The sequence below is a fragment of the Prenolepis imparis genome, unplaced genomic scaffold, assembly GCF_030444845.1.
Source record: "Prenolepis imparis isolate NDT839.2.m4 unplaced genomic scaffold, iyPreImpa1.0 SCAF_1, whole genome shotgun sequence".
Taxonomy (NCBI): Eukaryota; Metazoa; Arthropoda; class Insecta; order Hymenoptera; family Formicidae; genus Prenolepis; species Prenolepis imparis.
In genome coordinates, this window is record NW_028141159.1 from 2,231,305 (window position 1) to 2,244,771 (window position 13,467).

At 31.2% G+C, this 13,467-nt stretch overlaps 1 protein-coding gene and 1 long non-coding RNA gene across 8 annotated transcripts in view; one reads left to right on the top strand and one right to left on the bottom strand.

Moving 5' to 3' along the window:
• Nucleotides 1–13,467, bottom strand: part of LOC145941969 (uncharacterized) — a 198,158-nt gene that overhangs the window by 92,065 nt on the left and 92,626 nt on the right. The gene's annotated exons all lie outside the window — the stretch shown is intronic.
• Nucleotides 1–13,467, top strand: part of LOC145941893 (octopamine receptor beta-1R) — a 92,996-nt gene that overhangs the window by 7,473 nt on the left and 72,056 nt on the right. For 2 of the 5 annotated variants that reach the window (XM_083048288.1, XM_083048296.1), the window contains exons 2-3: nt 2,384–4,082; nt 4,456–4,753. In XM_083048288.1, the coding sequence (XP_082904414.1) occupies nt 3,432–4,082; nt 4,456–4,753 (949 nt within the window). In that variant the 5' untranslated portion in view covers nt 2,384–3,431. Of the gene's footprint in view, nt 1–1,885; nt 2,006–2,383; nt 4,083–4,455; nt 4,754–13,467 lie in introns of those variants that run through there. The other 3 variants (XM_083048302.1, XM_083048376.1, XM_083048310.1) reach the window with 3 other exon arrangements.

Below are 13,467 nucleotides of genomic sequence, written 5' to 3' on the forward strand. Positions count from 1 at the left end.
TAAAAAATACAAATTTCAAAGTAAAAATTATTGAAAGATACAAAGAGAAGATTTGAAGACTCCCCTGTTTGAGACATATTTTAATGCTTCTTTTAATAGTAATCGAGTTCTTGAGATAAAAATTAGAATAAAAGATTCAAGGTAGAAACTTCGAGATTCCTTTGTACGAATATTGTTGAATATTTCTTATAAAAGTCACGTCTTCAAAGTGAAAATCGAAATAAAGATTTATGAGAGATTTAAAGTGTGCGCCTATCCAAGCTCTTTTCGAATATTTTTTTATAAAATAAGCTTATCCTATTAAATTTGAATAAATACGTTAATTATTTTTCTTTATTTAATATGCAGGCTAATTTTATTGTTTTAATAAAAATTTAGTTATAGTAAAAACAAAGATATTTTAAATTCCTTCAATATTTTTTATTTCTTTATTAGACTATTTTTATTTTAAACAATATATCCTTATACATCGAACAATAGTGCTATTACATAAAAGTCAATTATATGAATATAAAAAAAGGATTGGTACCATTATTATCTATTATCGCGCAGAGAATAATTACTACTGGTAATGAATGAAAAGTAAGCTGAGAGCTGAGCATCTCTCGTCGGTATGCTCCCGTCTCGTTGATCGCTATTCAAGAAACGAGGAAGAAATCCTCTTTTCTCCATTTTCCGAATATTTCTGCCGCGAGAACCGGGAAGTTATTAACCTCCTTTTTGCCTCTAATACGCTGCCACTATGTCACCATTCCGCCGACGACGACGTAGTAATTAAAGATTGCCGCGAGCGAGCGAGCGGTATCTCGAGAATCCGCCCGCCGTTTCATTAGGTCGACATATCAGTCGTGCGATTACTTCGCATCCGGGGATATCTCTTGCCGCTTTATAATGCCGAGGAATAAAATAGGATAAAGTAATCTTGCGCGCTACACGCTGGCCTCTTTTTAAAAGCGATAGCGCGCCTGAGATTCATGTAATCAATTTGAATAGCGCGTTTCCTCCCAGTTTTTGTTAAAAAGAAACTTTTTCGTCTTTTTACTTACAATAAAAATCATGTAAGAAAGTAAGATATACATGTACTAAGAGAAAATATGTTTATTATACATTTTAATAGCTTTTTTCCTTTCTTTAATTCGTCGTAATTTAAATATATATATTTTCTGAATAAAACAAGTAATGACTCGATATATACATATGCTTTCTATTATAATTCATATCTTGATGTTGTGTGTAAATAATAAGGAAGAAAGTTAGAAGTGGAAAGAACAATATAATACTAAAAATATACACAAGTTGTATATTATTCATATTTGTTTTCCCTTTTCCTTTCTCATATTTTTCCCATCGAGGTTTTTATTCTGTCGTTAATTTTTTATCAACTATTTCAGTATCTGTGTATATTGTTTCTTAGTTATTAATGTATATTTAATGTGTCTCTATATCTCACATTTAATTTTAAAATATATCAAAATTAATATTGAGAGAAACACAATTTTTTTAAAACGGGAATAATAATTTAGAATGGGAGGCTGAATATAAATTTCGTTCGTGACGATGCATCCATCGCGAGATTCGCACAAAATGATACATTTTCGTCATTTATGGAAAGGAGAAGAGAGACGCGGATTTCGCACAAATGCTTTTGTGTATGGTGAACTGTTATACACGTTCTAATATAGATTTATTCTAGTTATAGAGTTCTAGATTCGATAGGGATTTACTGAGAAATATAGCGAGGTTTCGTATAATTATAACTAGCTAGAGGCGCGATTGCATTATAAGGGGTTCGTCCACAAGCAAATTCTCTTAATGACATCTCTCACTTGCAACGCATATACATATATATCTACTGAAACATTTAGATAGCCCTCTCTCTCTCTCTCTCTCTCTCTCGTTCTTTCTAGCTGAAAGTTTCTAAGAGCGCTCTTCGCGTATTAATACCTATCATATATCTCGCGCAAGTACGTTAACAAGTACGTTAATAAGAATACCGCACATTCGAGTGAGTTTGAAGTGAAAGTTTAAAGCGTATTAATCTTTAATCATAATTGTTGATAGCATTTCGCATGAAATTTTCACGAAACGTTCAGACGGCGTTGTCGCAGAAATTACCGATGACGTATATTCAATATTGATGTATAAATTCAATATATTAATATATTAGAGGTATTCAAGCAAATATCCGAGATATTATTCTTTTAAAGGGATCATTTAAGCGATTAAATTACGCGCACGATTAATGAGAATCCTTCGAGTTTTCCTGCCGGCCAAAGCGAAAATTTATTAAAACGAATCTATTTCCATTGATCGAAAAATAAATTCTGATAAATCGCATTCACGACGTATCCTATGTATTATGTAACCTCTCGTCGTTTTACAGTGATGTAATTTGATATAACGAAAAATTTCGACGTGTCAAAAAATAGTGCTAAACCGATCAAAATGGAGTTTTGATCCTTCTTATCGTCTCGATTGACATCTCATTCTTGCAATTTGTACAATTCACGTTCGGACCAGTAAAACGCAATCATGGATGTACGAAAATTAACAGTGATTCGTGCACAACTATCGCGGGACAGTTTAGTACAAGTTAGACTGAATTGTGCGGAGAATGGCGAAATATTTGCGGAAATACTCAAGAGACTAGATTCGGAAATTGAGGATGATGATTCTCAACCCGCAAGAAACAATCCACAATAATAATCGCACACCGTGGGATGACTGTGTAGTGTATAAAAAAATATATTTGATGTATAAATATAAAAGAAGAAAAGATCCTAAGAGATTATTTTAAAGAATAAAAGATAAGAAAAAAGAAAAACAATAAATTAAAAGAATAAAAGAGAATATTACCTTTAATAAAAGAGAAATTTAAAAAAAAGATTAAAATATAAATAAAAGACATATGTATATATTTAAGTTATTTTTGACAAGAACGACGAACACAATGATAATATTACGTAATGTAACATTATTTATATCACAAGATGACATATATCGCGAGTATCTGTGGTTGTATAAATGAACTTGGACCAGCGAAAGGAATAAATAAAAATCATCAAACTGAAGACGAGAAACATTTTTTGCAAAGAATTTCGAAGAATATTAAGCAAATACTCGTTCAATTTTCAAAAATGCAACAAAATATCAATCAATAATTAACTCGAAATTCGAACTCGACTTTCGAGGAATCCCAGATATCAATCACCGTAATATTTTAACTGATTAATTATTTTTGTTTCGTCACGATGACGGTTTCGAACGAGGAAAGGTCAAGCAATTCGCGATGATCGCTAAAAGATAATCCACCGGACGACCTTCCTTCCACCGTCGCGGACTTTCGATCCACCATGAAGTCCAGAACGTGCGAGAGAAAGAACCGTTCTTCGCGACATAAACGGTGAATCCCAAACATCAGCCTTCTCACCATGCTAAACGTAATGGCGACGATATCGACGAGACTGCCTCGAATAGAGTCCACGTGTTCGTCGGTCCTCGTCAACGACACCGCCACCAGTGCAACGACAACCACGACAACCACAGCCGCGAACGTGACGGCGGAAAACCCGACGGTGGAGAACCTCCCTGAGGATGTCAACATGCCGGCGACGGTGATCAAGGGCATCATCATGGGTGTGATCATCACCACGGCGGTTCTCGGCAATATACTGGTGATCGCCAGCGTGCGGAGACACCGCAGACTCCGCGTGGTCACCAATTGTTACGTTGTCAGTCTGGCGGCGGCCGATCTGCTGGTAGCGATGTGCGCCATGACCTTCAACGCCTCTGTAGAACTCTCCGGCGGCAAATGGCTCTTCGGAGCGGTCATGTGCGACTTGTGGAACTCGCTGGACGTGTACTTTAGCACCGCAAGCATCCTTCATCTATGTTGCATCAGCGTGGACAGATATTACGCGATAGTGAGCCCGCTCGAGTACACAGTGATCATGAGACAGAGTACTGTCGGGTGCATGCTGGGCAGTGCTTGGATCCTACCGGCACTGATAAGCTTCATTCCCATTTTCATGGGATGGTACACGACCAAGGAACATTTGGATTACATGGTGAAGCACCCGGGGGTAGGTGTAATTTTTTTCTCTCCTTTTTTTCTTTCTTTCTTGTAAGAGTTATTAATGTGCGGAAATCCTCGTTGACGCACGAAACATTTTAAAATTTTTAAAAAGAAAGAGAACTCTGACAATTTTACGAATTTTGCAAATATTAAATTTTTTTTTATTCTAAAAAAAAAAGAGAAACTGTGATCAGCTGTGCTCGAAGCTTTTAAAAATTTTAAGATTTTATTTCACCGTTAATGAACAATTTTTGTAAATCTTTCTCGTAATTCACATTTAGATATATCTACTCTTTTTATATTACTTATCAACCATCAAAAGGATTAATTAATGTTAATAATTGAAACAATTTTTAAAACATTTTTCCGTGTTCTTTCAGAGCTGCGAGTTTCGAGTGAATCTACCGTACGCGGTCATCAGTTCCTGCGTGTCCTTTTGGATTCCGGGTCTAGTAATGATCATCATGTATTGGAAGATTTACAAGGAGGCGGTCCGACAACGGAAAGCTCTCAGTCGGACGTCCAGCAACATCGTTCTCAACAGCGTGCACCATCATCGCTCGTCCACCCGACATCATCATCATCAGCAGATGTTGCTGCAGGCCGCCGCCGATACCGGTGAGCTAGCCCTTCACACGGCACACTTCACGGTGCCCACGGAGCTCCACGCCGTTAACGGTGAGTGGAACTCCGTCCGTCTGTGTATGTATGCGATAAACGAGTAGCTCGAGACAGAAACGCAACGCGAAACTTCATCGGGTTGACAAATAGTAAAAACGGATTTTAGTAACTGATTTCTTTTAAGTAGTTCTTAAGCTCTCGATAATCCAGAAAAGGAAATCTTTAAATAAAGAAAAGCTCTCTTGAAGAAAAATATATGTAGGCTATAACTGAAAAAACATATATGAAACACATGAAATTCTTTGGCCAATTTAGACGATTTTTCCTCAGTGAAAATGTCGAAGCACCAATAATTTTCAAGTTATAAATGACTGAAAAAGAAGGGCTTCTCGCCAATCTATAAACTTTGTAAAGTTAAAATATTAACAAAACTACAGTCTTCATTTAATTTCAAGTAGAATTTACTTTAATAGAATTTTTAAAACTTAGTTGATGATCTCCCTCGACATTTTCGCTGAGGAAAAATCGTCTCCAAATTGGCCAGAAAATCTGATGGTGTGCTCCATATATGATTTTTCAGTTACATCCTGTATATATGTATATACTATATATTAAATATATTTAATAAAGAACATAAAAAGGAGATAAATCTTTACATAAAAAAATCTTTAATAAAATATACCTAGATGTTATACACACATTGCTCAATGTTGTGAATTAAATATTTGAATTTTAAATCGTCCATGTCTTACCTGTGCGAAATTTCGAACTCGACTCGTGTGACGAAGTGATAAGAATTAACACAATTAACGATATTATTCACGTCGTAAGTTTTGCGCAACAATCGAGATTTAAAATGCGTATTCTCGCGCTATACGACTGTTATCGCATATTTTGACGAAAATGGTAAATATTCGCTCGCGGGAAATCCGCTTATCTCCTTAAACCATTATGTGAGTGGGAAAAAGATGCCCGAACAGCGCGAAAAAGAGTAATGGAATAAAATTCACGATTTTCACAGCGATGCATTTCGCGCAATTTCACAACAAAATGCTTTGTCACCCTATATATACGATTTCGCTACTAATATCTTCTCCAATTGATAATTCATATTATTGATGATATCAATCTGATATAATCAATAGAGCACACACACACACAATTTGTATAATAATATACAATATACAATATAGACTATTTATAGAACATAATTAATATGGATTACATAAATAAGATAATATATATTCTCTCTCACAGAATATATTTGATTATTATTAGATACATTATTTATAACAATAATTTCAATAATCTTATTATAATGATATAACATTTCTTAACGAAAATTATAAAGATTCTTTAAAAAATTTACAATCAATTTTTATTTAACGAAAAAATACAAAGATTAAAATGTCACATATTTTTGAATATAGATATATTTTTCTCACAATCAGAAATTTTTAAAAATATGTATTTTGTTGTTTTGGTCAAAGTATAAAATTTATAGGATACAAAAGCTTTAATACAGCTTATGCAATGATGAAAGCGGTTTGCAATTATCCCATGATTGGCAATCGAAAATGGTAGTGAACATTATTCGCGCGGGAAAATAGGATTTCGTGGTCCATTAATAAAATCACCGTTCCAGCTATTCTCATCGACCATGAGTGTCATAACAATCCACGTGGGTATATTCTATGGAGCCGTAATATTCAAGAAATTTGCAAATTTATAAATGTAATATTTATAGTAAAGCTGAATTAAATAATTATTTCCTCGAATTTTTTTCTCAAAAAGAATCATTTTTGCTAAATTCATCATCTTTTTAAAAAAAGCAAAGTAAAATTATTAAAATTATTATAAAAATTACCATATTCAGAACAATAGTTTAAAAAATATATATTTTATCTACAGTTTACATTAAACTTTCCTTCATTTTTTCCATTTTTTCAATGTAATATAAAATTTGAGAGATTAATAGACGTGATATAAAGTTTTATATAGTTTGATATAGAATTTTTATTTCTTAAGTCCTTTATAATCTAACAGTATTTCTTTTATTTTTCCTAAATAATCAAATATCTACATAAAAAATTTATAAAATTTATATTTAATATTAATTTAAAAATTTGATAAAATTATAGAATTATAAATTATAAATTATAGAATTAAAACACATAAAGATAAAAATCAATAATAAGTAATATTTTTGTTAACGATACGAAATTTTAATAATTTTGATGACAATCTATTGAAATTGATTAAAAATAAAAGTTTTAATTACATATCTAAATAAATAAAAATAATAGATAATATATTTTCTGATTAATGAAAATTGTACATAATTTCGACAACTTGAATGATTGAACGTGAACATGTATTTGTACTTCAACAAGATTATATTTTGCGGATAAACTATCTTCATACATATACACGTTCACTGTGTGTATACATATATGTAAAGTTAGTTCATTTGTGAAATAATGCCGAAATTAGCTGCCAACGCTGACATACATGCAGACGATCGAATATATGTTTCATGAATACATGCTTTCATAAAGTTCGAACTTTTGCCACCATCAAAACCGTATTTTGAAATAATAATTATAAACGATGATAATGAGAGAAACCTTTCATGAGTGTCCCCCAGTTTTCTAAAACTTGATTTAACCCTCAAATCGCTTGGGATTATTTCATTTCCTATACTTTTATAAAAATAATTAATTTTAATACTTAATCAGTATGTGTTTCAATATTTATTAACATTAATATTTGTATAAACGAGTTATATATTTGTTTATGTAATTGCTATTAATAATTATTTAAATAAATGTTTAAGTCAGAATTAGTAATTTTATACAATACATATTATATATTTACAATTTTTTAAATCTCTCTCTATCATGCATTAAATATATTTTAATTCATCTGCATTTTTCGACATTTTAAAACAATTTGAAAAACAAAACAAAATTATTTGCAATTATACATTCACTTGAAATAACTTTGCCACAAATATGATCATTATTCTGATCAGCGTGGAAGTTATCTCATTTTAACGTCAAGTTGTTAAAGCGAAGTGTCGACTGATCGTTTTATTATGCGGTAATATTGGCGTAAGTTTGCACGATAAAATTCACGTCCGCGAAATTTTTTACCGCGATCTACATGTCTATAGAAATTGTGTAATTGCGTAGTTATTCAATAAAGGGAGCAAAACAGATTGAGCAAAGTTATCATCTATACTTTTATTCTATTCATATAATGTATGTTTTTATTTTTTCAATTTATAATTAAATTAATTTATTTTTAATTTATTTAAAAATTCCGAATATGCTTAATATAAGTAGAGTGATTTTACTTTAGGATAGTTTTGTGTGCTTTGAAAAAAGTTAATTGAAAAAAATTCTTACTTTTATCTGAAGATATAAATTATTATATGCCTTTTAATAAATAGAGATGGCTAGACAGATAAAGATGGAAAAAAAAGAAGAGAAAAAAGTATGAAGCTACACCTCAGAGATTGGACCTTTGCGGAAGGAGTTTGAATACACGGGACGAATACACGGGAGAGTAATCAACAGATTTGCATATGGCTGCAGCCCGTTTCATCGGGCGTTTTCATTAGCGTTAGGGCTTTTATCTCAGACTTGGACAGTCTGAAAATTCAATTAAATCCTATCAAGTCGGCAGTGCTCCCGTGCCGGCAGTGCAACTTTTCACTCTCGATGAGAGAAAAAATTTTCATTGAAATTGGAGCTATTTTTGTTGGCCTTTTCTAAGAATAATCAACTACTTTTTTTATAAAAATAATTTATTATTCTTGAAAAAGATTATCGGAAAAGTCATGTAAACGCTTCTTTATATAATCCAACATCTCATATATGTTAAAGATTTCTTTTTAATTAAATTCTCTCAAAGAGATTTAAAAAGCACACACACATAAAGTAAATTATAAAATAAAATGTCATACTGCTTAAAATTGATAGATGTACAAAATGCAATTTTATATAGGTAATATAATTCTTTTGTTCACAATTTTCTATATCTTTTAATATTACTTTTTTTCAATTCTTTATTTTATATACATATATATTATATATATTTACAATTAATTGTTTCAAAACAATGTTTTATAAAAATATACTATATTTAAATTCTATGTTGTTGATTTGTAATTGTTAATTTACTCAACAATGATCTCAATTCTATACTCTGATAATATATTCAAGTACATATTATCGATATAAAAATACTATACTTATATAATGATAAATATGCTTCAATTAAATTAAAGATTATTTTGCAATCATCGAGGCAACAAATATCATATAAAATTGTATAGAATAAGTAATCGTACAATAGATAGAAAACAAAGCTACAATACAATAGAGATATTGGAGAATTGGAATGGAATAAATAAGACGGAAAATTTCGTGCGAACGAAAATTATGTTATTTTTGTGAAATTATGTAGTACCAGACGGAACTCTCAATGGGATAGCTGTTGCAATATACATCGCCGTGTTGCAAGCTTGCCTAATGGATCCACGTGAGATCCACACATGGAAGGCGGAAGGTATCGTAAATATTATCGGCGAGGAACGAGAACCAATATCCCGTCTGGCAATTTCCGAAATCGGAAGCTATTTCCCGAATAGAAACCCGGACTAAAACCACCGCTTCCTTTCTCTCTATCACTCTCTCTCTCTCTCTCTCCCTCTCTCTCTCTCTTTTGCTCGCTCGCTCGAATTTCGCAAATAATATCGCGCGAACCTCACAGAACAAGCCTCATTAAATTAGTTTTGGAGGCGTATTAATTGGATCGCTAATGCGTTATTAAGGACATCGATTGTCACAGGAATTTCGCCAACGACGACGTAATATCCCAAAGTTCGACGAAATCAAATGCAATAAATTTAACCCTAAGTTTAATCCCTTATTTGCATTCTAAAATGATAAGAGACATGAGATACTAAATCGATTTTTGTTCATAAATTTGTGTAATTTTTATTCACAATGTAAAGGAAAAGAATTTTACTTATATATTGCACTTTCATACGACAAATCTGTAATTGTATATAAATAATTATTTTTCTTCTTATTATATTATTATTTGTTATATAATTTAAAACATATAATATTTATTGTTATACATTATTTTATTTGTTTTCGTATTATTTACTAAATTAAAATTTATTTATATTATATATTATTTTATTTAATTTTCTTTATATTATTTATTATTTATTAAATTAAAATTTTCTTGATTAAAATTTGTTCATCTTTATGTACATATCTTTATTTTACCCAACTTATTAACCTACTTCTTTTCATTATATTAGCTCGATTTTGAAATTCTATCCTTAGAATATATTATATAACATCCTATGTTTCATGCTGAAAGCTCTGCGTTAGTAATTCAAAAGGTGAATCTGACGGAAAGAACGAGCTGGGACGTAACAACAGGAATAAATTAAGGAACACGCGTAATAAATGTAAATACGTCGCTAACCGCGGTTATGCTAAGCAGACGCGTAAGAAAGAGGAAGGTGAGAACTTAATTTCGCCACACGAAATAGAATTGCACTGTAACTCCGTCGCTGGCACGCGACTTGACCCTCGCCACGCGAGCTTTAATTAGGTAAACATTATTTTCTCACACGGTATATATACATTGGGGTTGTCTGCAACTCAGCACAGTGTTAAATTTAATTTTCCATACCATGTATAAGTACACCACGAATGACATAAGAGAAAGCAAATTATCGAATTTCACCATCTTCATATCCTTTAATAAGATAAATTTAAAAAAAAAATATCTATTTTATATTTCCTTGAAAAATGTGTATGTTTAAAAAAATCATTGAAATTATTTTTATTTATTTTAAGTTATGCCTTCTATCCTTTATTTTTTCAAATAATATTTTATTCTTTTGATACTTATATTTTAAATTATATATTTTTAAATTCATTAATTTTTCTTCTTTTTTTATTCTCACAATTAATTTATAAATATAAGTTCATATTGTTTTTTTTTTTTTTTTCTTTATATATCAAATATAAAACTTCTCGCTAAATGTGTGTATAAAATAAATTGGAAATCTAATTAAAAATACAAATTTGTACAAAAGAGATCAATTAATAATCAATCAAAAAAAGATTATTTAAAATAATTACAAACTGTTACAAAATAGAGAGAAATAGTTGAATTAGCTATAAAAGGGATAAAACAAATCAGCGGACAAATTTCTTTTTTTATCCAAATAAACGATTGAGTCAACTATAATAAAATACAAGCGTAGCTTGCAGGGATTGCAATGATTGCGAAGCGGATTAATACACGTCCAATTTCGCTTTTAATCGCGAGAATTTGATTTACAATAGTGCTGTTGTATCGCCTATATCCGACAACCACACTCGCGACAAAATGTGTCGCACAAATGTTTGCTTGAAAACTCTTTCAGGAGTTGTGTAATGAAATGTGAGAGAGAGATATTTGCGCTCGTAAAATGTCGATCGATCAAAATGGATAGCGCTAATTGTGAACAAATGTCAGGAGAAATGTTGTAGTCTGCAGTGAACTAGTATAATTTTCGTTATATCGCATAATTGTTTTATAAAATATTGCTCTTATATTTTTTTAGTGTGTATATATACTTTTTTTCTATCTTATACATATATATAAAAGATTTAAAAAGAAAAAAATATATATATGTACATGCATGCTTGTTCTTTTATACATAGAAGATAGAAAAGAGAGAGGTAGCTTTATTTCTCCCTTTCTGTGCACACGTATACACCTTCACTATTTAATTGTTGGAATTAAATAGCTCAATTGTAAATTTACTCGCTGACAAACTCTCGACAAGGCGAACGACAAATGCAATTTCAGCTCCGCGAGGAACACTGATAGACGCATAGTTTGCCTAGTATGTACATACAGTACAAGCATATCACGTTCTACCGCGGTTCTACCTTTCGGTAAGAAGACTCCGCGATTCGATATAACGATAAGTTACGCTCGAAATCACTTCACCGTGTGGTAAATGGAAGTCTGATTACGCATCTGCGCAAACTTCCCTCGCTTCAAACTTTTAAAAGGCGATACTTGTATCGAGAAGAGACTTGTACTTGAGAACAAACACGACTGATTTGTCGAGCTTTTTAGTTTATTTGGACGTAAAATTTGCGCACATGTAGAGGGCAAACCAAGCAATATCATGTCACTTTGAAAGAATCATTCCCATTATTATCTATTAGATATTTAATTTTTTTTATATTAGATATTAATATTTATATATTCTTCAATTTTTTATATTATATATAAATTCATATCAAAATTCAAATTTTGTATTTTAAATTTTATATATTAATTAATAATTAATATATATTAATTTAGATCTTCTCTTCATATAAAACGTATGATAATTTTTCATAATAATCTCTTATTATATTTTATCTATGACAATTTCGTTAGCCACGAATTTGAGTAATTACGTTTAAGTATCTCCTAAATATATTCAAAAAAATGCAGTTCTTGTCCGTGTAGATGCACTATTGTGCGCCACCGCTATCATCCCCGATCGAAGCCACGCGAGGTTAAGGGCGCTCGTGCATCAGTGCCGCGCAAGCGGTTGCATGCCCGTAAAAAGCGGTAGTTTAGATAGAATCTCGAGGAGGGAGAGAGAGAGAGGCGATATATGTGGCAGTAAAAGTGGTGGCAAGGTCCACCGTGTATAAACGACGCGTGCAATGAGCTCTGACAGTCGTGACCGAGACCGAGACCGTCGCTCCCTCCCCTATTTTTTTCTCCACAATATACATATATTTCTAGTTCAAAAAGAATAATGCATCTAGGAAAAATTGAAAACAGCTTTTTTTATACACAAACGTTCCTTAAATATAAGTATTTGCTAAAATACAGTATTTTCTTTACTCTCTTTTTCTCCTGTTTTGTTGGAATCTTCCGATTATATGTCATTTTAATAATAATTGTCATTATTAAGGAATTTATTATTATCGCAAAAACGAGATTATATAAATTCACCGAATGCGATTTAAATACAGATCTTTCTGGAAGTTAATTGGAAAAATCTATTAATATCTAATCAACCAGATAAATTATTTTACAGACAAACTCAATATCCATGATTACATGATTCTTGTAAAGTTCAAATAAGATTAAAAGATTGCACAAATTTCGTATGATATATTAATATATTACGCGAATATTATAAACATATTGCAATGCATAATGTAAAATATATTTCATGTATTAAACATATATAAAAGTCAGTCATTTTATATAAAACAAGCCTTTGTCTTTCAATCAGACGACAAATTTTTATAGATTACAAAAAATCCAGGCTTTAAATAAAAAGAAAAAAGTTTGTAAAGAAAAAAAATAATACATATCTCCATATATAATATTTATAACATCATTCATTAATTATTGTAAATATAAATGGGAATAAACATAAAAATAAAAATAAAAAAAAATTTATTATACAAAATGATGGCTTACATGACATAAAAACATTGTCCAGCACAAAAATTTCGCGAGAGTGTTTCTAGCTGTTTCAATAATGAAAGTATAATGCCGTTGTATTTTATATATAAATCACATTTGAACGTGTCCTAGCAACTTTTTCGCGGGGAGCAAGCAGAGCTTTTTGTGTCGCACGACGTGATAAACGACGTAAAACACGGTCAGTACGGAACTTCCAATTTTCCAGCAGCCAGCCAGGGGACTTGGCACGGTACAGATGTCAG